Source organism: Danio rerio, chromosome 25 (assembly GCF_049306965.1).
Source record: "Danio rerio strain Tuebingen ecotype United States chromosome 25, GRCz12tu, whole genome shotgun sequence".
NCBI lineage: Eukaryota > Metazoa > Chordata > Actinopteri > Cypriniformes > Danionidae > Danio > Danio rerio.
The window spans coordinates 20,147,283-20,174,675 of NC_133200.1; the positions used below are offsets into that span (position 1 = coordinate 20,147,283).

Consider the following 27,393-nt stretch of genomic DNA (forward strand, 5'->3'; position numbering starts at 1 on the left):
AGATTACTGAAGAACTGTCAATCGAGTCTGCGTGCGATGACAGAAGAAATGAGCTGAAATGACAACAAATGTAGAGACGCGGAGAAGGAAACATGACACAGAAACGCAAGGTAAACAATAACCCAAAGTAAGAATACTGTATGTGAACTGAAGGACTGTAAGTAACACACTTCGTTTGTCAACATTGTAATACATTATCACCAGAGCAAGCAGTTCTAATTAGTAAAGACTTCATATACTCAACATTAAATGTATATAAACAATGTTTACATGATATGTTCTTAATTATTAGAGCTTCATAACGTGTTATGATTTATCCTCTACTTAAATGAATCAGTATTTGTCAAAGCAGTATTGCAATGCATTTGCAGACAGTGTGGTTTCTGTCGTGAAAAGGTTCTGAAACCCTTGAGACCGCATCAGTCCAAAGTTCCCCATTTACTGCATTTCCTTTAGGTCAATTTTTTTTTATTTTGTACTAGATTTAAAGTAAAACGTGTTGATGTTTAAGAACTAAAAGCATTTTTAAGAGCGTGTGTTTCTGTAAATACTGTATATTTAAAATACAGTGATATAATAATAATGATTACATTTTCACAATCAGAATTAGTTTTGTTTGCATATAACACTTCTTTTTGTTTGGACTACACTGTTTTAGCATAAATTCATTTGATATAATGTTTATTTATGAATTTCAACTTAAATGTACTGTTTGAATATCCAAATTCATTATGAGAACTAAAATTATGTGTATAAGCAATTCATAAAGCTGTAAACAGGCATTGCAAATAACACAATCATACAAAAATGGCAAGAAAATATAATATAAAGTTGCTGGTTGTATCTAAAGTTTATCGGGAAAAATACATATATAACATGCTAATACATATATGTACATGAACACAGATATTCAAGAATTTTGACAACTTGGAAGATTAGATCACATCATTCACAGTGCTTAAAAGGAATGAAGATCTCTAAAAGAAAACTTAAAATATCATTTGCTGCCTTTTATTCTCTGCCACTCTGATTGGTGGAATTTTTGTAGAGCTTTGTAGGTAATGTAGTTTTCAGCATAATGTCCACTATTAAACAAATATGCTAAAAAAAAAAAAAAAAAGTAAGTACTGCATATAGCACATTCTAATGTAGGTAAATTTTGACTAATAAAAACTTTTATGTTGTGATCTTGTCCCTCAGATCCTCCAGAGGAGCATCAAGGAAATCATCTGCCTGGCTCTTTCAGTGAGAGGATCTGTGTAACTCATATTCACTCTGAAACTAGTGATGGTCCTGCACACTCCTGTTTACTACAAACCAGCGACTCCTTCACGCCTAAACACCCACAGAGAAGTGAAAGCACTTTGCATTATTAGACCTGTTTCGCTTTATTATTATTATTTTTTTTAGACTTAACAGGATGCCATTACCTCTTCTTTTATTCCAGCATGCAGTTTTGGGGATGAAATACAAGAGGAAAATCCACGCAAGACCACCATAAGTGCTGAGAATGAAGTAGAGGCCCAAAAAGTGGCAAATAATTATAAGGTAAATATAGGATATGGTGTTTGGTTTATTATTACACGTTTATTATGCTGATGGCGTTTTATCTTGTAGTTTGGATTCAGGAAATGGAAGAGTCATGTGACGGAGCGGCCATTTCAGGATCGGTCAGAAATTGTGAAGGAGCTTTACTCTGAGCTGAATGTCATTAAACCACTTTCAGGTTTGACCAAGCTCTTCTTTCATTTCCTTCTGTATGTGAGTAGTGAGAGTGAAAATTTTGGACACATTTTAATAATTTTTTATTATTAATATATTGAAATTTTTTTCAACCAATCAAAGATTTGGTCCAACATTTGTAAAATTGTTAATGAAATTCATTCTTGACGAATTATTTAATTATCAGTTATTGTAAATATGATATACTGTACAAGTACAAATAACATTGTTTTCAATAATAAAAAAACAAGTTTAAAGCAAACAAAACAAACATGATGCATACTTTCCAATTATTATTATTATTGTTATTATTATTATTATTATTATTATTATTATTATTATAACATGTGTATCAATAACAATTATTATATTTATTAATGTTGTAAGTAATAAAGAATCAAACTTTTGTTACTTTTAAACTATTTAAAGCTGTTTTTGTACATTGCAATCAAATAAATACATTTAATATGATTTTATAATTTGTTTTATAATCATTTTTGTCAAAAAATAAAACAAATTGATCTCTACTAACTGAATTCTATTTATTCTACATCAAGCAAAATTTAAACCGCGTTCATGATTTTATTGTTTCAATAATGTACACAATAGGCTGCTGATTGAATTCTAAGTAATATGAGTATTAGATGTATTATTCTGAAATTATTTTTCACTTACGCATCACAAAATACATTCAAACTGTTTATACATATTGCAGTTAAACAAAAAATAGCATTTTTATTTTGGTATTTGTACAAAAAGTAAGTTATATTCATACATTAAAACTAAAATATATACAGTGAATGGAGAGAAGATTGTTTTCAACATTTCTGAACATAATAGTTTTAATTACTCATTTCTAATAACTGATTTATTTGATCTTTGCCGTGATGACAGTACATAATGTGTGAATAGATATTTTCAAGACACTTCTATACAGCTTAAAGAGGTTAATTAGGTTAACTAGGCAGGTTAGGGTAATTAGGAAAATTATTTTATAAAGATGGTTTGTTCTGTAGACTATCAAAAAAATATATAGCTTAAAGGGGCTAATAAGTTTGACCTTAAAATGGTGTTTAAAAATAAAAAAACGCTTTTATTCTAGCCGAAATAAAGCAAATAAGACTTCCTCAAAAAGAAAAAAAATATTACCAGGCAAACTGTGAAATTCTCCTTGATCTGTTAAACATAATTTGGGAAATATTTTAAAAAGAAAAAAATAATTCAAAGGGGGCTAATAATTCTGACTTCAACTGTGTGTGTATGCAATTTTAAATAACTGAATTATATATATATATATATATATATATATATATATATATATATATATATATATATATATATATATATTCAGTTTTTTACAAACAAGGCATTTGTCAAAGCAGCCTTAATCAAAAAGTTCAAATTGTCAAATTTTACTGTTCTTGCGAAGTCTTGTGAAGCCTTCAGAGTCATGTGATCCTTCAGAAATCATTCTAATAGTTATTATTATTATTATTATTATTATTATTATTATTATTATTATTATTATTATTATTATTAATGGTAATAGCAACAAAACGATAATGACTGGTAATGATAACGATAACGATTAACGACTAATAATTTTATTTGAAAATACATGCAATAAGTAATAAATAAGTATTTAACAAGTTTGAATTATTTTTACATTTAATGAATGCCGCCTTGATGAACAGAATAGTTTTCTTTAAAAAAAAGTCCCTAAACATTATATATATATATATATATATATATATATATATATATATATATATATATATATATATATATATATATATATATATATATATATATATATATATATATATATATATATATATATATGTATGTATGTATGTATGTATGTATATGTGTGTGTGTGTGTATGTATATATATATATATATATATATATATATATATATATATATATATTTATATATATATATATATATATATATATATATATATATATATATATATATGGGTGTGTGTGCACACCATTTTTATTTCATACATTTCATAAAAAGAAAAAGAAATCTAGTAAATAGAGATTTGTGCCAGTATGACAGCAATCTACAATAAAAAATCTCTTCTATTCTCATGTTCAGCAGGGACATTATTCACATTTGGAAATATCCTCTATGTGTTTCTGTTTGGCTGGTGGATTTCTCTGGTTTACCTTATTGTTGGTGTCCTAATGTTCCTCACAGTACTTGGCATCCCATATGGTAAGAACTATCTAAATGAGTTCCAATAGTTTATTTGATTTGTTTAATTTTCATACAAAGGTGTATTATGTTGTTTCAGGGAAACTCTGCTGGAACTTGTCCTGCTATTTTCTCTGGCCATTTGGGAAATCCATCGAAAAGGTTCTACTTCCTTTTATTTCCATGCAATATTTGTGTGTTTTGCTATTTTTGATCATTTTAACACACAATCTCTATTATTTATTTGTGAAAATGAGGTGTTTTGTTAAATATGACGTCACACATTACAGTCTCTAAGTCTAAAAGCTCTTACAGATAACAAAAGCAAAAACAAATGGTATTAATATACTATTACAACCTCTTTGATGTTAGACTAGGGTAAAAGGAATAACATTTCATGTGTTGCCATTTTACCATGTGATGGTGGAAGCAAAAGACATGGACAACAGAGATGACAACAAATAATATTTAATGTACAAAAGTGAAAACCATACAAATGCATAAATATATATTCAAAAATGAAATATTTACAATAATGAAAGCAGCAAGTTAAAAAAAGAAAGTATTAAACAAAATTTTAGCTCAACTCCACAGTAAGGGGAAAAATGTGAAGTCAAGCAAAAGAAAGAAATATAACAAACAATTCTAACTCATGAAAAACTCCTTACCTCACAAGAAAGCATATTGAAATAAAAGAAAAGGAAAGTCTTCTGCAACGTGCTGCGTCACACAGTGTGCTAACATACATTAGAAATCTCTATGATGGCGAAGCAGTGGCACATGTTCTGCTTGCGTACACTTGGGTTTCCTCCGAGTGCTCCGGTTTCCCCCACAGTCCAAAGACATGCAGTACAGGTGAATTGGGTTGGCTAAATTGTCCAAAGTGTATGAGTGTGTATGGATGTTTCCCAGGGATAGGTTGCGGCTGGAAGGGCATCCGCTGCGTGAAACATGTGCTGGATAAGTTGGCGGCTCATTCTGCTGTGGTGACCCCAGATTAATAAAGGGACTAAACAGAAAATAAAAAATGAATGAATGAATGAATCTCTATGATGCTCTGACAGTGATTCATCTTCTATAAGTGGTTTAGGTTACACTTTACAATGAGGTTGTATTAGTTTATGTTAATTAATGTATTCACTTGCATAATCAAACAATGAACAATACATCAATAACAGCATTTATTAATCTTTGTCAATGTTAGTTAATGAAAATAAAGTTAGTTAATAAATGTTAGTTCTTAACCCACAGTGCATTCACTAATGATAACAAATGTTATTGTTCATTATTAGTTCATGTTGGTAAATACTGTACGTTAACTAATGAAACCTTACAGTAAAGTGTGACCATGTTTTAAATTTTGGTGTCTGGAACGCAGAAAGTCCAGAGACTGTAATTACACCATCATTTTGTGTAAGATTCAGATTAATGCATAATATTACTAAATTGTGTCTATTGAAAGAGTTTTCTCTATTTAAATGAGTAGAGACTTTGTAAGGATAAACGCTGCTGTTTTCAGGCCAGTGTCAGTGTGCCGGTGTACAGTGTAAAGATCCTCCAGGATGGTTTATCTGTAGAAGAAGAGCATGATGGGAAGGCTTCATCTCCTCTTCTGCAACCCACAACGCTGGAGGAGACGACAGAAGAGCCCACCAGAGAGCCACATGACCACCGATATTGGGTAATAGAGTCAAACAGAGATCCTATCAAAGTCATCAAATTTATTTATAATTATTACAAGGTAAAAAAATAGGTACAGTATTATTATGACAGAATTTTCCTGTGTTACAACTACATTTTTTATTTTGCACTGCATTTCATTGAGTTTTTACGTATTTGTAAAATATCTTCACAATGTCTGTTCAGTGTGTGTGAGATGTTTATTTTTTACATTGTTTACATGTTGTATTCTTTATACAATGCTGATATTTGTACTTCAGATACAATTTTCATAAACAACCCAACAACAACCATTTTCATAACCCACCGGTCTGTTTTAGTGAACTACAAATTAGCGAAGTAATGGAAAATGATATGAATATCCACCTACAGTTAAAGTCAGAATTATTAGCCCCCTTTAATTTTTTTCTTTTTACATATTTCCCAAATTTCAAATTATGTTTAACAGAGCAAAGAAAATTTTCACAGCATATCTGATCATATTTTTTCTTCTGGAAAAAGTCTTATTTGTTTTATTTCAGCTAAAATAAAAGCAGTTTTAAATTTTTTTAAAAGCCTTTTTAGTCTATGGAACAAACTATTGTTATACAATATCTTGCTAATTACCCTATATTGCCTTGTGAACCTAATTAACCTAGTTAAGCTTTCAAATGTCACTATAAGCTGTATAGAAGTGTCTTAAAAAATATCTAGTAAAATATTATTTATTGCCATCATGGCAAAGATAAAATAAATATGTTATTAGAAATTAGTTATTAAAATTATATATATATATATATATATATATATATATATATATATATATATATATATATATATATATATATATATATATATATATATAGATAGATAGATAGATATATAGATAGATATATAGACATATAGATATATGTATGTTTGTTCTATATTTATGGTGTATAATATAACATTTGATTATTACTGCAGAAATGTATCCTCAGTTCTTAATCAGCATTAATATTTACACTTCATGTACCTTTACTTTTATTGATGTAGTCTGTAGTTTTTTCTACTGTTATGACTATAGATTGTGCATGTCTCTTGATTTCAGTGTCGTTTGAGCACATACGTCTGGCTGTTGGTGGGTATTCCTCTACTGGCCGTCACACATTCACTGATGTGTCTAATCTCGTGGCTGCTGGTTTTCACCATCCCTGTGGCCAAGATGAGCGCCAAAACCTTACGCATCATCCTTCTCATGCCCCCTGAACACATCCACATCAGCCAAAACCCTGAGGTCAGAACACTGTACGGTTATGATAACACACACTGAGCTTTTCCTGTCTATTATTTAAAGCAATACTACACTCAAAAATGAAAACTCTTAAGGCTCTTAATATTCTCACCGTCAGGCCATCCATGCAATTATATTTTTTTACAGAGATTTCAAAATGTAGTACTTTGAGATTTATAGTCAATGTCCAATGATACTTTGAGAGTCCAAAAAACAACAACAACTATCAAGCACGCAACACAAAATTGATACTTTATGATACATTGAGGTCATATAAAGCAAAACGATAAAGCAAAACTGAGAAACGAAACGCTTTTTATATGATTATATTTAATCCAAATGTCTCTGAGTGTTTTCAAGAAATTGTTATCATATTAGCCAGTTTTAATGCCTTTCAAATGTTTATTTTTAGGCTCAAGATCACGAAGTCCGAGTCATTCTGTGCTGCTACAGTGCAGTGAACCTCTACTATTATAAATACACAGTGGACGGGATCAACGTTTTTGCTGTCAGTATCCTTAACATCAAACTACAAATGCTGAATTTGAAACCTGTCAGTCTTCAAAACTGACCTTCAGACATATGTTGTCAGTTCACATCTGCAGTACTTGCTGCAAATAATATTTACACTAACATTTAAAGTTATATGGTAAAGTTTAAAGTCTGTGTTTATGAGAGAATACTGTTGTTACTGCTAATATTGCATGTTCAAATACTGTGACATATCATTACAATAAGTATTTTCTATTTTTAAATATAAAATTATACAATGTAATTGATTTCTGAGATTGGAAAGCGAAGTTTTCAGGTTTACTGTGAGATTTTCGTGATCCTTCAAAAATCCTTCTCATAGGATAGGCGGCAGCTAGCTGTCTGAAATTTTCACATGGTTGCCCACTGAAGCTAAGCATGGCTGCGCCGGTCAGTACCTGTATGGGCGACCACATGGGAAAGCTAGGTTGCTGCCAGAAGTGGTGTTAGTGAGACCAGCAGGGGGCGCTCAACCTGCAGCCTGTCTGGGTCCTAATGCCCTAAAATATATATATACTGCTCAGTGAGCTCCGTCTTTCGGATGAGACATTAAACTGAGGTCCTGACTCTCTGTGGTCATTAAAAATCCAAAGGATGTCCTTTGAAAAAGAGTAGGGGTTTAACCCCTGCATCCTGCCCAAATTTGCCCACTGGCCTTTGGCCATCTAACCCTCCCCATATCATAATTGGCTTCACCACTCCTCCTCTCTACTAATAAGCGGTGTAAGGTGTGCCTTCTGGCACAACATGGCTGCCGTCACATCATCCAGGTGGATGCTGAACACCGGTGGTGGATAAGAGATCACCCCAATGTGTAAAGTGTTTTGAGTGTCCAGAAAAGCACTATATAAATGTAAGCACCTATTATTATGATTTTGTTCTTTAAAAAATCCTATCATTTTCTGTCTAAAAATTTTAAACATTTTGCTGCTTAAGGTTTAAGGAAACTAAATATTTGAAGAATAGAAGGTTCAAAAGACTTCTTTGAAATGGATATCTGTGAATTTTGATCAATATAATAGAACCTTACAGTCGACGATTACTAATGTTAAAGGCACAATATGTCTGATTTTTTCATTAAAAATGCAAAACTACTTTATAGTACCATGATGATAAGTTTTGAATACTTTAGGCCATACATGAACATGATTTCTGCACGAGTTTAATGGGATGCAATGAGGACAATTACCATGATTCCACATTCAGTCATGCTGTCATCAAACCATGCCTTTGTTTGTTATGAATATGCTCCCTCTAGTGATGAAAAGCTCATACTGCGCCTTTAACTGAAATGTTTGCGATTAGATCAAGTAATCAAATAAGAAAGTTAATCAAAAGTTTAATGCTGCAATTGAAATTTTCGAAAGAATGCTTTAGTTTAATGTTAATTATTGAAAAGAATTACATGTTTACAAGAATTGCTGTTTTCCTTACATGAAGTTACTATAGATCTCTTACCTTTAGTTATAGTGTCACTAGTGATTGGTTATGTGGACCAAACAAACCAGTTTGCCAGTTCTGAAGTCAAATTCGCTACAGCGGTCAGTTCCATCATTCCGCTATCATATTACATTGGCATGGGCATTGCAAGGTGAGCAGATACCTGTGAGGCTGCTATAATACACCTGAACTAACAAATACCTGTGAGATACAAAATGAATTCAGCTTTTTTAGTGATCACAAGCGTCAACCAAGAAGTCATCACAATTTGCACTTGGAATCAGCATGAGTCAACAATAATTTTGTCACACTCTACATCATTTTTGTTGAAGCACTTGGTGCAATGGAGGAGTTTTGTTGAAAAAAATATAGTTTGAATGAAAGTAGATGAAGTGTAATTGCACTTGTGTGGCTGTTTGAATGCATTTAGCCATATCAGATTAAACTTTGAAAGTGATCTAATATATAAATGTGTGTTATGTGTTTTCGGGACATGTTGTTCAATTTTTCAAACCAAGAAATTTGTCCACTTGTGATTACTTGTACAAAACACATCTTAATAGTAGATGCACATGTGTCTTGTCAGCATTTCTGCTCAGAGTAACTTTGCCGTCGGGGCTGTAGTGAACGCAACCTTTGGCTCCATCACAGAATTGACGTTTTACATCTCAGCGCTGCTCAGAGGTCATCATCAGGGAAACAAGTGTCTGCAGGAGATTGTGAAAGCGGCTCTTACTGGAACTCTACTGGGCTGCATTCTCTTCATACCAGTATGTGATTCAATACTAAAGAAAATCTCAAATCTTCAAAGAGTGCTATAGATGACTATTATATTTGTCTATCTCTCTCAGGGGATCTGTATGATAATCGGAGGTCTGAAGCACCAGGAGCAGAGGTTTAACAGTCGCTCGGCAGGAGTCAGTTCCTCTCTGCTCTTCATATCGATAGGGGGTAAGACGTCCTGCACTGTCATGAGGTGGCAGAAACCTGCTCATTATTGTGCTGTATTAATTCAACTGGCCCTATTATGTGATTTTTAAAGGTGCCATAGAATGCATTGATACAATATGTTTGAATCGTTCTCTGATGACTACATAGAAGGTATACAGGTTGGGTAAGTGAAAAAATGATCCAGAAATGGATTCTACTTGTATATTTATGACCCTAGGAGCTGGCACTAGAATAAAGCGCTCTGTTTTTACCTTATTTGGAAGGGTCGTTAGTATTAATAAGCTCTGATCTGATGCTCCTACTGCATTTGCTGATGCTCACAGAGTAAATAAATAAACATATATTTAGCACTCTCATGTGATGCTTTGTGCCTGTTGCTTCAAAGCTTAGTTGACCTACCCGAGAGCTCTATAATTTAGATCCTGTTTTTAATAGGATGTGCCCAATCAAATGCTGCTGGGGGCATACATATTTATGAGCGTCAGTGTTTTGATTAGGGTTGGGTATTGTTTGGGGTTATTTCGATACTGTTGCTAAATCGATACTTTTAAAAGGGTAGCAGTGGCAAATGGTCCACAAAAAAAGCTACAAAATTATGGTGGTTGACTCCAGAAAAATCTTTTATTTGACAAAATTAAAAAAAAATAACAATAATTTGAATTGAACACTATAATTAAAGTTTAAAGTATATGTCAATTCATATTTTTATATTTGAATTGAATTGCATTAATATATGACTTTTGATCATTTGCTTGTTAGCATGAATTTATGATTTGCATTCTGCAATTAACAGTACATTAGCTTACTACTAACCTGTGGAAAGTCTGTCATCAAAATCAGGGAACACCTTGTATCTATGGTTTGGGCTTGTGACTACGTTTACATGGACATCAGTAATCAAATTATTTGAGTTAATCTGAATAAGACATTATTACGATTAAGGTGTTTACAAGAGTTGCTTTTAAAAATGTTCCTTTTCATGATCTCGTTTTACATGTTATAATATATATATATATTAATTAACGCCATTGCGTCACTGTGCTATCCACGATTCCTCCGAAGTTTCATGTCATTATGGGTGTTTCATTTTTAATTTTTCGACTCAAACTTTTAGTTGATTCCATGTGCCCTCAAATGTTTCATTTAGTTTGACGTGTTTTCCCCCTTACACGCAATATCTGCTTCACATTGCTGTGTCAGAATCCTTTTTTGTAAAATATAGCCACACTTTAGAAAGCTTAGTTTAAAAAAATTGATGAATGCTATAATGCGTGTTGAACAATCTGAAAGGAGTTCACCGCTCACCGGATGCGCTATACTGTGCGCATAGCCTATGTGCGTGCATTCCCTAAGCAACAAGAACAAACGCCTAACAGCGACAGCGTATCCCTCAAAGTTGATTGGAATTAAATGTTTTAGAGATGGTGTGACACAATGCATACCTGTGTGCCTTTGATGCACCCCTTGATGCTTGTTGCAGCACCAGTGGCACTAAAATTAGGCACTGAAATTCATATGCTGATTTGGTCTGGTGTTAACCCGTTATGGGTTTTGGTACCCAACCTCAGTTTTTATTGGCCTTAATTTTGGGTTTTTTTTCACTCTAAAAGCATTGTGAACTTTTAATGGGATAATCGACTGAAAAAATTTTTTATTCTGCTCGTTGTTCCAGGCCTGTTTGAAGGTGTAATTCTTTATTCTATTAAACACAAGAGAAGATATAATGAAGGAAAAATCATTCTTTCAAATATCTTATTTTGTGAAAGATTTCATAAATGTTTAGAACCATCTGAGTGTGAATTCCTTTAACTTTATAAAATGTTTGTATATCTACTGAGGTTTTTAAGTAACAGCAATTCAGACTTAAATCATAAACTGAACACATTCAGAAAATTTGCAAATACATTCACCCAATTTGAAAGATAAGATAAAAATAAATAATATTGGTTGTGCATTTATAATGTTTGTTGTTGTAAATATGACTCTGTGAATTGTGTTTTCATTGTTATACATTTGTATGTTTGCATTGTGTGAATTAACATTTTAACTTACATACATTTTAACTTTCTATTGATCTCCTACTCTAGGAGTGTTTGCCCCTACGCTCTTCTCTAAAGCCTATGGGAATCTGGTGTGTGAGAACTGTACAAACTCCACAGGAACCAACAGCAGTGGCTCCTTCATGTGCAAAAACTGCCATTATGACCTGGTGAGATTTCCACCATCTATCCTTTAATAATTTGTTCGATTAAATCATTTCTGCAATTACTGCACAATCCCATCGTCATTCCTTTTATTTTTGCTTCACTAGAGTGAAAACAACTACAGTCTGTTTCACAGTCACATTGAGTAAGTTACATATAACACACAGTACATATAAAATGCAGATTATGCCATTCTGTCCTTGACATGTCTTTATCTTCTCAGGCCTCTAGTGTATACAGTTTCCTTTCTGCTGCCTGTCTCCTACATCATCGGCCTCATCTTTACTCTTAAAACGCATTCACACATCTACGACATTCACATTGGCGATGGAATGGGTGAGTTTGATAAAGTTCTAGTAAAATGATTAATAGAAATTCAAATAAGGGGTCAAATCTTTGTTGATATCCATGTAGATAAAGGAAGTTTCAAAAATACGCTTCATATAGGACCAATAGAAGTCAGTTGGTGTTTCTTCGTGATAGTGATATCAAACACAATGTTCATTTAAACTGTTTATAACAGAAATTCATGAAAGTGTTTATATTTTTGAAACATTAGTTGGTTTGAAAGACATGTACACTGTGTTCTGTTTTGGCTAACTGATTACTGAATTTTGATCCACTGGCAAGTTTGTTTGGACTGTTTGTTTGTTTTTTGTAGCTGACAGTTGGATGGAAAGCCTTGAATTTTTCAACAAAGACTACAAGTATTGACGATTCTGTGGATTTCATCTATAAACTCTGATTGTTATTTTCATTTTCTAATGGTTTATAGTTTGTCTTGGCCATTCTAGCAGCTTTATCTTATTTTTCTGGAACCAGTCGAGAGTTGCTTGTCAGTATTTGAAATCATTGTCTTGCTGAAATGTCCATCGTGGTTGCATAATTTGCTCATTTTCTAAACTGATTAGTTTTGGTTTCTTTGCATGTATGGATTACTTTGGTTGTTACTGACATCTGGTGAAATCTTTGAGTCAATGGCACCTTTTGAGAAAAATGGTGACATGTTTAGTACTTTTTTACTCGCTGTATAAATATGTGTTTATTGATTCTCTTTGTAAACATGCCCTTACATTGCAGCCTTTTGCGATTAGCTAATCATTACAGTATTTACCATGTATGTTCATAATTGTGATAATAAATTATGATATTAATGATAATGAAATTTTTAAACTGTAAAATTGACGTCAAAACTGATATATGTGCGTTTGTGTGTGTTCACAGCAAGTCATCTTGGAGCGTCAGTGCACTGGTCCCGATGGAGAGCTTTGCTTATTCTTATCTTCGCCACAGTCCTGATGTCTGCATGTGCCGATCTGGCCACCGAACACATTCAGCCCATACTTAGCCACTCGTCTGTTTCTCAGGTTGATATTGCAGTATATCAAAATCAAACAGAAAAGGGCAGTAAATATGGTCTACCTGACTTTGTTTTTTCTCTCAGTATTTCATTGGTGTGACTCTTTTGGCCATGGTCCCTGAAATCCCTGAAATCGTCAATGGAGTCCAGTTTGCTCTTCAGAATAAAATCAGTTTGAGGTCAGTTTTGAGTGTGTGAAATAAAAAAAATTATAAATTTATTTATTTTAATAAAGTTAATTAAACGGTATTTTACTGAGAGTAGCTTTTGTGCTGGTACCTTGGCTAGATCACGAATAAATCAATAAAGCACTAAAATTGCCAGTAGAAACACTGAATGGTTCATTCAATTGTTCATTCAAGCAATTTGATCAAAATGGCAGATTCATTTTGAAATAAAACAAGTTATATCTAAAGTTTTTATACTATTTATATTACTATATAGTAAGCAAAAAGCAGTAATGAAAAGTAGTACATCCTTATTTCATTTTTACCACACTTTATACTATAAAAAATGTTACTTTGTTGCAAATGAATTGCTTAATAAAAGTACCTGCTTAATTGAGTTTGCCATTTCGGATGTAGCCACTGTGTTTATGAATAATTTACTAAATTATTGGCTCAATCGGTTCGTTTAAATCAGATTTATTTAGGAATGAAACATTGCAGTGTTGCTGTGAGACACACTTGGAGCAATAAAATGTAGCTCACTCAACGTAAACTTCTTGTTTGTTAGCTATTGTATAAAAACCAATTCTACATATGTGATCGTGCTAATATTTGGGGAAAACAGCACTATAAATCATATCTTATTAACTGCATAGATCATATTTTATTAAAATAAAAAGAAAATCCAATTCAGGATTGCTAAAATATAATTTTTAAAATTTAATTCAGGATTGCTTTGATAAATTGTATTTTAGGGTCCATTCTAACTGATTTATAATTAGCCATGGCTGTTCAAAGCTTCAAAATATTTGAAACAATTGCTTGAGAAAAGACTTTTTTGTGAAAAAGTAAATTTTCTATACAAAGTGTACATTTTTTTATGCGAAGTGTACATTTTTATACAAACTTTGAGGTAATCTCAACTGAAACATGAAGACAGGGTGGGACATATAGTAGCCCCTTCCCTTTATTTAAAAAAAAAAAAAAAAAAAAACTGCAAGTAGTGTTTGGTTTTTATCACAGCTCTGTCAGTGAGAGTGGGTGAGCTCAAAAGCATCAAATGAAAAGAAAATGAGAAGCATCTTGAATGGGGCGGGGCATGTCAGATGCTAGAGATCATTTGATTGGTCAGAAGATTTGATAAGAAACTGAAGTATGAGTTTATGTCAAAAAAATCGATGATCCATTTAAGTGGAAGTGTTGAACAACAAACTTTGGGTGTTTATATCAGGTTTATATCTTCTAAATGTGAATTTTCGCTGTTTTGGAGAAAACTAGCTTATAGATATCCTTAAAACAAACTGATAAAAACCGTTCATGTCACAGGACCTTTAATGTACATAATATCATTAAATATTAAATGTCTGCATTAAATGTTTAGTTTTAATCAGTTTTCAGCACTTATATTGTCTTTTTGTGTCTAGTGTGCTCCGCTAAACAGGACAACAAGACTTAATGCTATTTCTTTTAATTTTACAACTGTCTCAATGAAATGTCTACAAACCCATTAAACTGATTCCAGATTAAATTTAAACTATGATGCCTATTCAGTGATTCACCTCTGGGCAATAGTATCTAGATGCAGCCTTTGTGATGCAAGCTGAGATTGCATAACTTAGCATTTTTAATGAACCCAAAACGCCCCTGAATAGAACCATAGAATTTTTTTTATATATATATATATTTCAAAACCGTTATGACAATGAAGCCCTCTTTGCTGAAATCATGTGATCTTGCCAATTTGGTACACACTCCGAAACGGATTAAAACAAAGGATTCGTAAAGATCCGAAGCATTGATGAAGCAGTGCTTGCAAAGCAGACATAACTTATTTTAATAGGTTTCAATGCATTAAGAATCTTATGATATTTTTGGTTAAATGAGTTTGAAATGTCATCAGATTTAATTATTTAAATGTTATCTTCTAAAAATAGATGTTTGTGTTGTTTTTCCACAGTTTAGAGGTTGGAAGCTGCATTGCGGTGCAGGTTTGCATGATTCAGATCCCTGTCCTGGTTTTATTCAACGTCTTCTATGTAAGTGCTTCTGTTAATGCTGTTTTCATCTTAAAACTGATTCACAGATTTTATTGTAAGCATTTTTTTTTATAATCTTTCTGTGATAGGATGTTGGATTTGTACTCGTCTTCAGTGACCTGCACCTGTGGGCCAGCATCTTCAGTGTCATCCTTGTCAATTACATTTTTATGGATGGAAAGTGTGATTACTTTCAAGGTAAATGCTGAATATTCTGTAGAGCCAAGGGTTAGTATCCTTATCAAGAATTAACATTTCGTGTGTGTTTCCTCCGGGTGCTCCGGTTTCCCCCACAAGTCCATGTCCACAGCATGTTATAACAATACTAAAACACTGGTAATAATACTAAATATTTCTGAGTCACTGAATCTGCATATTAAAATGCTGACTGATAGATCATGTGACACTGAATTCTGGAGTAATAATGCTAAAATAACAACACTTAACAATACATGCAAATAGAAAACAAACCTTTTATATATGTAATAATGTTTCACAATTTTATTTCTATTTGTGATTAAATAAATACAGCCTAACTGACCTGGCGAACTGAGAAATCTTAACAACCCCAAACATTTGAAAGGAATTCAATGTAATTACTGTATAAATTGTATTTTTTATCAGGACTTCTTGCTGGCACAAAGATGTGAAAAGATTTTATTTTTTTATCAACATTACAAAAGGGCTTTTTGAGTTTGTGAGCTACTTTGTGTTTGACTAATTATTAACACAGATAATAATGAATTATTCACAGACTTCTCAGTATCACTTTCTTGTTTCTTTTTGGTTTGTGTTTGTATGAACAGGTACTGCTCTGGTGGTGGTGTATCTGATCCTGCTTGCGCTGTATTTTTTCGCTCCGTCTCCTGCTGGTTGTTGAGAAGGAAAGCCATCAAAGATTGCTATATTCAGTGGGTGATTTACATTATAAAACCCTGCTAACGGTTTATTCATTAACTTTAGTCTTACACTGTTTTAGAGTATTTCAATTCTGAAAATTTAATCGGTAACACTTCACTTGAAGGGGTGTGTTCATAAGACTGTCATGAAACCTTTATAATCATGACATTAATGAGATTTTATACATGCTTATAACAACTTTCATTAAGGGTGCTTTCACACTAGCACTTTTGGTCCGCACCTGAGTTCGTTTGACGTCATAGTACGGTACGTTTAGCAAGTGTGAATGTGTCTTCTGAACCCGGGTGCGGACCCGTGAACCGTACCCGAGTCTGCCTGAAAGAGGTGGTCTGGGGTACGGTTCTTGCAAACTCTGGTACGGTTCACTTCAGATGTGAATGCAATCGTACCAAATAACGGAAGTGAACTATAGTGAACTACTAATTTTAAATAGCCATACTGTGCCAACAAGTCAACGAGCGTAAAAGCCAATGAAATTGTTGTATTTGAGACTATATTCCAATATTTTATATATGACATTATTTATAGAATATTTGATGGTACGATGGTATATACTGTATGTTTACAAATGTCATGTATATTATTGACGGATATTGTAATGCAAAGGTGTCAAAGCCAGTTCCTGGAGGGCCGCAGCCCTATACAGTTTAGTTCCAACCCTGCTCCAACACAATTACCTGTAGGTTTCAAACAAGCCTGAAGGACTCAATTAGTTTGATCAGGTGTGCTTAATTAAGGTAGTTAAACTGTTTGGAATAGTACAGGTATTTTATTATGAAACACTTGAACTATTTTGTATAAGGGAACCATTTTTAGTTGATGTGTTTCTCCGCACCTGAGTTCGTTTGACGTCATAGTACGGTACGTTTAGCTAGTGTGAATGCGTCTTCTGAATCCGGGTGCGGACCCGTGAACCGTACCCGAGTCTGCCTGAAAGAGGTGGTCTGGGGTGCGGTTCTTGCGAACTCTGGTACGGTTCACTTCAGATGTGAATGCAATCGTACCAAATAACGGAAGTGAACTATTGTGAACTACCAACTGTACAACAAACGATCGTTTTCATAATGTTCGTTTGTTTGTGTGTGTTGTTTCATACTTTGGTGACACGTGCGGGACTGAGCCAGGGCAAACACAGTGATGTCTGCTTGTCTCCTCCAAAAACAGCTTCTGCAGAAGCTGTGTGATGTTCTGAATGTGCATAATATTTTTGCGGCAGATGGATGCAAGTTGCTTTCTGTATGTCCAAAAACTTTTAGTAAAAGCAGAATGACCGCGATGTGCGGAAGTCTTTCCATTTCGGCACTTGCTTGCGTAGCCGTCACCTAGCAACGGCCGTAAACAAAACAGCAGCTCGATGACGCAAGCGTACCGGGGTTCAGAAGGAAAAAAGACAGTGTGAACACAAACCAACCGAGGAGGTGGCAAGGGGAGACAATCGAACTTGGGTACGGTCCAGGCAAATGAACCAAGTGTGAAAGTGTCATTGTTATGACAACTTGACATAAACAAATACACAAGCTGTTTTTGTTTTTGTCACGACAACTTGAGATTACCAAGGCAACAAAACTTGTCATAAATCTGTCATAAACATGGTTGTCTTGAAGCCATTATAATTGTGTATTTTATAAGAGCGTCATTATTTTTTTTTTACAGTGGCACAAGCTTCATATGACATTTAATATTAATAAGGCTCTTGAAAATTATTTTACAACACTATTTTAATGACAGTTACAGTTTGTTCCACTGGAAAAAGTGATGAGAAAAATATTCATGACATAATAATAATGGCTTTATGACAATCATGTTTATGACGAGTCATGTTGTCTTGGTAATGTCAAGTTGTTTTGACAAGGATAAAGTACAGTTGTAATGTATTTATTTCAAACTGTCATTGACATTTATTAACAGTTGTTATAGACATACATAAAATTACATTAATATTCATGAGGTGTGTATGATGATTATGAAGGTTTTGTGACCATCTTATAAATAGCCCCTTCAAAAAAAAAAAAAAAGTATTACCAATTACTTTTTGGTACATCTTTAATATTTCTTTGCTGTTTAATTTAACCAGAAAACTTAACCACTCTAAAGCGTTTAATAATAAATGTTTGTTACACATACAGGATCTTTATCGGTACAAGACCATATGAGCATTAACAATTTCCACCCAATTTCTCCTGATGGGGAAAAAAAATTGTGAGCAACAATTAGCAACGTGTACACCTATATTTCATTTATTTATGCAAATCATCAGTCTGGGTAAGCATTGGCACTTTGAGGACAATTATTTAAAGTAAAAAAAACAATTAATGTAAGCAGTGTGTACATTTGTGTATGAAAAAGCCATATGGGCCAAAAATAGCCATACTGTGTCAACGAGCGTAAAAGCCAATGAAATTGTTGTATTTGAGACTATATTCCAATATTTTATATATGACATTATTCATAGAATATTTGATGGTACGATGGGATATACTGTATGTTTACAAATGTTATGTATATTATTGACGGATATTGTAATGCAAAGGTGTCAAAGCCAGTTCCTGAAGGGCCGCAGCCCTATACAGTTTAGTTCCAACCCTGCTCCAACACAATTACCTGTAGGTTTCAAACAAGCCTGAAGGACTCAATTAGTTTGATCAGGTGTACTTAATTAAGGTTGGAACCAAACTGTGCAGAGCTCCGGCCCTCCAGGAACTGGCTTTGACCCCTGTGTTGTAATGGTTTACTGGCATACACGTGCAAACCTTTTATACAATTTAACAATCATACAATTTATTTGAACAGAATTCTATGTTAACACAATAATAAATCACACCTAAACATTATCAAACTGTTGACATGATAACATTATTTATGAATTTTGAGATTTTTGGCTTCAATGGCCTTCCATATTCACAAAGAACAGTACATGATCACTGCTTTGACTAAATTTACTGTACTCTTACCTTAATGTACTGTATGTGTAAAAAAACAAGTATACATTGGGCTATAAACACAATACATTTTTTTATGATAAAAATGATATATAACGCACAATAAATAATATATTTTGATGTAGTTAAACTGTTTGGAATAGTACAGGTATTTTATTATGAAACACTTGAACTATTTTGTAAAAGGGATCCATTTTTAGTTGATGTGTTTCTCATTCTCTGGTGTTTGACATCATATTAGGTCATAGCATAAATGCATTTATTTTGAATATTTTGCACAATGAACAATTTACGGTCAAAACATTTTTGATCTGTTGCGCTGATCTATTGTAAGTACTCCATATTAAAACATGGCTGCGTGTCTATAAAGTATTTCCTACAATTTTTAATGTGTGACTAAAAGTTTTATCCATTTTTTGGATAATCAAAATACAATAAACATAACTTTTTAAAAAATAAATCCAAAGTGTTTAGAAGTTTCAATGTTTCACGTTATAAATTATCCTGAATGCTGCATTTCACATTTGATTTATGCACATTAATCATGGATATTTTGCCATACATTAACTTGAAAATCCGAATCAGAGAGTTTCTGTTTGGCATTGAGGGATTAAAAAAAACTTTATTGATCCCAGCATTGTGTGTCAACAGTGCATAATCTCTATGAACGCATGAAAAACGTTTTCCATTTGGTCTTCAGATTGTAAAATTCTGTGCGGAACTGAGGATTGACCGCAGCGTAGATGATGGGGTTAGTGATGGATGTCAAGCAGACCAAAGATACGGTTAAAAACTCCAGCTCTCGAAAAACCACCATCTGAAACACAGTAGAGACATTAAAAAGACCTCTGTAACTTAATACACTGGATAGGGATGCATTGATTATAGAATTTGGTTGTACGATCATAGTCTAAGGAATAATTACGGTTATCACGATTATAATGCGTTCATCAATTTCAAAACACTACTAGTTTGGTAAATCACATGAAAACTTTCTTCCTTATATATTTTTATATATAGAATATTTATTGTTGCTCTATAACCAAATAATACTACAATAATAATATAATTATAATACAACAATAATAATACAGAATAAAATAATAATAAAAACAAACAATAGTCCATTTCTCTTTCCACTTAAAAGTAAAAAAAAAGCGATGTGCCTCCATTGGAAATAACAAACTTGCACACACAAAGGACGCAATATGTGAATGTAAAGGCTGTGTTTATATATTAAATATGTGAAGGCTGATTTACATGTGGTGTGAAAGAGGCATCAGTTGATTGCATCGGCCATAGTTAATCCAATGTGCGTGCGTATTAGCTTCAGTGTACAAGCTCTGAACTGTAAACTAGCGCACAGTTGCCATAACTTAGTTCCTGCAGTTTTGTTCCATGCAGAAACACGGTGTTGAGAAACCTCAACAATTTATTGACCGTGTCGAATTAAAGCGTGATTAATAGTGAAAACATTTAAGCATAGTATCCCTAATAGTGGATAATATGCCTTAAACTTGGTACCATTATGATTTTAAAATGATTTTTTTTAAGTTAATAAACATAGCCAAAAGATGATTTTTAACAAAGACTTTAAATATATCTTCAACCATTTTATCATCTGTTCATGTTCTAAGCATAAATAAACAAGAAAAAATATTGTAATTATTACTACTACATCTACTATAGTGTTATTTTTAGCAGTAGCTATTTTTTCTTGTTTAAACACAACAAAAACACAACATATATTTTATGCTAATCTATCGTTTATGCTTAAACTTCATATTATTATTATTATTATTATCATATGTACTATTATTGTTTTATTTTTTATATTAATTATATATTTGAATTAATCCTTTAATTTGGATCTATGTTTTTTATGAGCCAAAGAAAAAATAATAATAAATAGATTACACATCATTTAATTTTTATTTCTTAAGCATTAATAAAATATCTGGAAATTGACATAAAGCTGAAGTTCCAATTATTAGCCTCCCTTAGCCTGTTTATTTTTTTCCCCCTAATTTCTGTTTAACGGAAAGCAGATTTTTTTCAACACGTTTCAAAAAGAACTGATTTATTTTATCTTTGCCATGACAACAGTAAATAATATTTGACTAGAACTTTTTCAAGACACTTCTATACAGCTTAAAGTGACATTTAAAGGCTTAACTAGGTTAATTAGGTTAACTAGACAGGATAGGGTAATTAGGCAAGTTATTGTATAACGATGGTTTGTTCTGGACACTATCAAAAAATATAGCTTAAAGTATTGAACATTGCTTTATCTTTACTTAACTTTCAATTGAATTTACAATATAAATTGTGTTAGAGACAAGCTAATCTATAAACCAAACTTTAAATCATACGTTTAAAGCAGTTTTCGAAATGTACTGTCATTTAAACGAAAGGCAGTTCAATATTTAATATTGTCCCAAAACTCACTATTAGGTGGCCATTTCGAGAATAGAAGTGATTCAGAATCACTGTGGTGATCAGTGGGATCCAGAAGACGAGGAAGGTGAAGATGATGTATCCAGAGCGCTTAGCCAGTTTGCTCTCCTTCTTGGCGTTTCCTCGTTCCCGTTGAGCGAGTGAAGGCATCATACAGACAGCTCCAGCCATCTCCTCCTCTTCCTGCTTCTGCTGTGGATCTGATGCTCCTGGAGGAGCTTTAGCACCATCTTCTCCAGTTTCTGACATTGGACACATTTCGGAGGTTGTATCTTGCTGGGCTTTCGAATGTTCTTCACCTCTTCCATCGTGTGAAGTTCGAGATGTTTCTGAAGTAACAGCTTGCAGATTGTTTGACTCAAAAGTACCATCTTTTTCTTCAGTTGATGGAACAGTAATATCTTGATGGTTTTCTAATCGTTCTTTAATCGTTCTTGATTTATGAGATGTTTCTGATGTTAAAATGTTTCTCTCAAAAGTACAATTTTCATTATTAGTTGATGGAGAAGTATTTTGGTGGCTTTTTAATTGTTCTTCAGCACTTTTTTCAGGATCTTCTCTGACATTGGAGAAAGAAGTACGATCTTCTGGAGCATTTGACTCAAAATTCGATGGAGAAGAAGTATCTTGATGATTTTTTAATTTTTCTGATGATTGTAAACTTTCTGGAGCAACTTTCTGATAGTTGTTTGGCTCCACATCACCAAGAGATTCTTCAGAAATGTCTTCATTACTAATTTGAAAGGTGGTTTTCTTAACCACGCTAACATCTTCATTAAATGTTGGAGAACTTTCTGTAGAAGTATTTTGATGGTCGCTTGGCTCCATAATACCTTTAAAAATCAGTGGTTCTTCATTGTTGAGTTTGTCTTTATCGAGTTTCTTAGCCATGTTTGAATTTAAAGAATCAGACACGGTTGTTTTGGGAAGTTCCTCAGATACAGGCTTCAAATCTCCACATGACGCTTTTCCATTGGCTTCCATCTGCGGGTTTTTGTTATCACTTTTGAAAATGGCATTTATTTCCTTCTTTTTCTGCTTTTTATCCTCTTTCTTCTTATCTGGGGGCGGCAACGAACCCTTGTCGAATATTTTACGTTCATGTGCTTTTACCAAAAGAAAAATACGCCCGTAAAATCCAATGATGATCGTCAAGCAAACAAACCAGACTGGAATTAAGATATAAAATCCAAACGTATCATACGAATCCAACGTTTCCATCTGCAAACCTCTGCATCGTACATAAACCGGCGAGTCTTTCGCAAAAATCACGCAAATAGCCGATATGGAGATCGGCACCAGCCAGGTCAAGGGAATCCACACCATTATACGTTTTCGGCGTTCGGCACTTTTAAACGGATTCGCAATAGCTTGAAATCGCTCGGCGCTAATACATGCCAGTGTTAACAACTGAACGCAACAGATAAGAGAAAATGACGCAATTTGCACACTGCAAAAAAGCAACCCGAGATCGTGCGCATCCCTAGAGCTCACAATAATACTGAGCAGCAATGGACAGTCAATAGAGCATCTAAAGATGTCAATTACAGCCAGATTTACCAGGAGAGCGTTGTTGGACGTCTGAAGCGACTTTTGGCGATAAACGGCCCAAGCAACAAATAAGTTTGCGACAATTCCTACATGTAAAGCCACCAGCAAAACCAGACAATTGACAGCTACAAACACGGCTTGTGCAGTTTCTTGCCATGTGTTGTTCTTCACTTGTTCCCAAAAAGAAGTGGAATTGCTTCTCATCTCCAGTCAAAAAACGAATAATTCCATCTGTTTTTAAATTCCCATGAATAACGTTCACCGTTTGCTTTGGTCTTCTGCTTTTTAGTGAGCTTGCAGTAATCAAGCTCTTTATTTTAACCCTCATCATCACCATGGTTCTCTATTTGTTTGCGTTTTTCAATTAACACCCTGCTGGGCGCGGCCACTGGGGATGGGTTTTGTTTTAGGCAATTTGCTGGTTCTAGATGTCATCTCACAGACAGGAAAATGCCAATTACTGCACAAAGGGGGATTTTCAATATACTATTTCAGGTTTTGTTTAGTTTGGTAAAAAATTTTTTTATTATTTTCAAAAGGTTTTTGCATAATCAAAGTAAGATTTTTTTTTATACCAAAGTTGTCATAATAAACACTGATCTTTAAGAGATTTTTAATCATCTAGTTTATGCCCTTGTTGCCATGGTGATCAGGTCAGTAATCTGATTATGAGGAGATTAATTTGGGAAAGGTTTTACTCTCGATGCAAGATGTCTTCTGGGATTAAGAAGCTCATTTTTAACCTCGTTATTTTGGTTATTTAATTTCATTTGTTATCTATATGCAGAAAATATTATTTTAAATAGTTTCTATATATTAAAAATGTCCTGTTAAATTAATAACGATGAATATCATTTCTTGATGAAGAACATGGATTTTTCATTCCATGATTTATAGAAGAAACCCATTCAAAAATATAAGTCAGAGTCAAACAGTTTATAAATGAAAAATGTTGTTGGATAATAATTTAATCTGATGGCAAATTAACAACCTGCTATTTAACGATGTAGCCCTAAAATGCTGATTCATTTTTTATTGAAAATCTTTATACTCTGTCAATGTCCTTCAAACCACAAGATTTAAAACATTTAGCTTTATATATTTTAGTAAGTAAAGATCAGAATAAATGTTTTGTTATATTTTCACAAAGGTTATTTGAAATTGAAACACAGTAAATATGATTTCTATGTAAGCAAAATCATGGTGAATGTCGATTTAATCTTTGATCTGTAAAAACTGGATACTCATTTTTGAACAATTTTAAATACAATATATTATTTAATTAGTCTTTAAAATGATCTAAGTTTGGTCATTAACATGATTTAAATCTAGCAGTTTCACAAATTAGCATAAACAATTAACAAATGTAGGAGTATTTTGAAAATCTCTGATATCGGCGAATAACCAAAATATTTAGCTTCCATAAAATTCACTATTATTACAAATATTTGGAACAATGTTAATGTTGAAAACTGTTCTGCTAAACATTTATCGGAATAGTTCAAAACAACAGTATAGAAACGCATAAAAATACCAGCCAAGAAACTGTAATGGCAATAGATTAGGTCTATTAACGTGAAAGTTCACCCAAAATTTTTAAATAATTTTTCCAAGCATGTTCGAGTTTCTCCTGAACACAAAAGATATTTTGAAGACTGGTGGGGGGGGGATGGGTGATCGTTTACTTCAATGGTAGTTATAGTGTTTCTACAATCAGAATATCTTATTTCGTGTTCAACAGAAGAAAGAAATTCATAAACGTTTAGAACCCGTTAAGTGTAAAAGAGTTAATGGTGAGGGCCTTTGTATTTTTTGGGTGAACGATCTTGTCACAACTGCCTTGCATGGTTTCTCACTTGTGGAGCTGCACATCGATGGATTCGCTCTTCAGTGTTTGGACCTTCAGCAGTGAAACTACACCATTTGACACACAGTAAATTAAAATGATGTTTGAACATGACCTCTAAAATCACATTGACTGACCTCGAATCAGACTGGATTGACCCTGCTTTGGCCCCTTTGCATTGATGATCCCATTAACGGACCACCAGTTTCTCGAGAAATGTATCGACCGCAGGATTCTCGAAACTGGACAAACACATATCAGACAATGACTAATCATTTCACTTTAAAATCCGCATGAACCAGAAGTTTCTGAGACTTTTGTTTCAGTGTGTTGATGTACTTCCAACTGATTGGCATATTGAGTAGGGACAGGGCTTTCTTTTTGCGTATCATTCCCTCATAGCAAACTAACAGTAAAAGGGCCGTGGTTAAGAGTATTGTGTCTGAAGCCTTCAATCTGACATCAAAAGAGAAAGACCCTCCAAGACTTCACCAAAACAAAGATTTGCTTTCAGTGGATTAACCTTCACATATTATTTGTTCACAGACTAGCAATGTGTGCTGGAAAAATAAACACTGTAAAGTTTGACTTTAAACCTCACCGTACTCAAACACTAAAACAGACCCGTTTGTTAGTGAGGAAGTAGATGATGGGATTGTAGACGGGGCTGGTTTTGGCGAAGTACATGGGCATGGTGGCGATCAGAGGAGGGATGGAGATCTCTGGATTCACCACGACTAGCACAGAGATGGCAGTGTACGGCAGCCAGCAGACGAAGAAGGCGATGATCATGGCCAGAACCATTCGCACCGCATGCTCATTGTCCTCAGCGCAATTCTTTCCTCCCTGACATTCAATGCTTTTGTTGATCTGAAACAATGGAAAGTCATTTAGGTTGATATTTTTTTAGCACTAAAAGCGCATTTATAGCAATAACTATAACGACAACTACACTCAAGAAAACAATTCACTTGATATAATAATAATTTTTATTGTAAGTGTCTGCAAACAATTTATTTAAACAAATGAAGTTAAAAATTACTCAATTTAATTTGTTTAAATTCAGCTTATATAACTTGTTTGCAACCACTTACCTTTCAAAAATGTGCTAAAGGATTATAATAATTAATGATATTCACAACAATGCAAGGAAATATTCTGATTATTCTAAGCACATGCTATAGATTTGTCACTTTTTGGGTGTTCAGACATCTTGATTTAATATGAATTCACAAGCTCAGTTTACTAAAATTACTGATTTAAAACAAGTGCCACTGATGTTTCTAAAAATGGTAAATGGTAGTGGTGAACTTACTAATTGAAAATCAAAGTGATAGAAATATTATAGAATATATTAAGCATATTCTACACAATGTATTTAAGCAATGTAACTACACGTCACAACGACGCGTAGCGCAAGTTCTGTTATTGGTCGGTTTGGTAGCTCTGACGAGTCTGGGCGGGACCGAGAGCCGCGTGAGCCCGATGGCACGATTGTTTACAAGTGTGGAGTCCTGTTAATTAGCTCCAGATGGAAAGTTTTGTTTTGCGTTTACCTCATAGTTAAAAGTTGTTGCACATCCGCCGGTTCCTGCTTCAAAAAGAGCGAGTTTGAGCCACTTGTACATCCCGGAAGCGTTCAGAAAAAAACAAAAAAGCAGCGAAGAAACTCAACAAAGAGACACATTAACACCTCACTGCATTAACACTTCCGAAATGCTAGATGGCAGACCAACCAAGACCGCGCGCAGAAGTATAAATGCACAGCTATACTAGTTGCATGTGCAGTTGGTTACGCCGGTAACTTGACGCAGAAGTATAAACCAGGCTTTATGCTACGGCGCAGCCTACGCGTTGACGCATAGCCCTATGCCGTGGCCGTGGGCGTCGCTGACGTGCACCTCTCAAAAAATGTAACTACACATCACAACGACACGAAGCAAAAGCTCTGTACGCCTTGGTAGCGCTGACTAGTCAGGGCGGGACCAAGAGCTTCGCGAGCCTAATGAAGTGATTGTTTACAAGTGTGGAGTCCCGTGAAGGAGTTCCGGATGGAAAGTTTTGTTTTGTGCTTACCTCATAGTTAAAGTTGTTGCATGTTTGCCGGTTCCTGCCTCAAAAAGAGCAAGTT

General features: G+C 33.7%; 2 protein-coding genes across 4 annotated transcripts in view; one reads left to right on the plus strand and one right to left on the minus strand.

Moving 5' to 3' along the window:
* On the plus strand, nucleotides 1-22,660 carry cax2 (cation/H+ exchanger protein 2). Of its 2 annotated transcripts, XM_681933.9 has the most exons (21): nucleotides 1-110; nucleotides 1,201-1,353; nucleotides 1,448-1,548; nucleotides 1,618-1,726; nucleotides 3,829-3,948; nucleotides 4,028-4,089; nucleotides 5,447-5,608; nucleotides 6,677-6,862; nucleotides 7,272-7,371; nucleotides 8,840-8,981; nucleotides 9,417-9,600; nucleotides 9,682-9,781; nucleotides 11,869-11,990; nucleotides 12,093-12,130; nucleotides 12,209-12,321; nucleotides 13,210-13,352; nucleotides 13,430-13,524; nucleotides 15,470-15,548; nucleotides 15,638-15,746; nucleotides 16,355-16,459; nucleotides 21,863-22,660. In XM_681933.9, the coding sequence occupies exons 1-20, from the start codon at nucleotides 59-61 to the stop codon at nucleotides 16,426-16,428; spliced, it is 2,244 nt and encodes a 747-aa protein (XP_687025.5). In that variant the 5' UTR covers nucleotides 1-58; the 3' UTR covers nucleotides 16,429-16,459; nucleotides 21,863-22,660. The 2 variants fall into 2 exon arrangements, with proteins under 2 accessions (XP_687025.5, XP_068073623.2); XM_068217522.2 differs by lacking the exon at nucleotides 21,863-22,660 and having other exon boundaries at nucleotides 16,355-19,777.
* The window catches only part of parietopsin, a 13,202-nt gene continuing 5,806 nt past the window's right edge, over nucleotides 19,998-27,393 (minus strand). The window contains 3 exon segments of one of the 2 annotated variants that reach the window (NM_001328157.1): nucleotides 20,095-20,225; nucleotides 25,400-25,504; nucleotides 25,887-26,132. In NM_001328157.1, coding sequence (NP_001315086.1) covers nucleotides 25,406-25,504; nucleotides 25,887-26,132 — 345 coding nt within the window. In that variant the 3' untranslated portion in view covers nucleotides 20,095-20,225; nucleotides 25,400-25,405. 2 annotated transcript variants of the gene reach the window in all.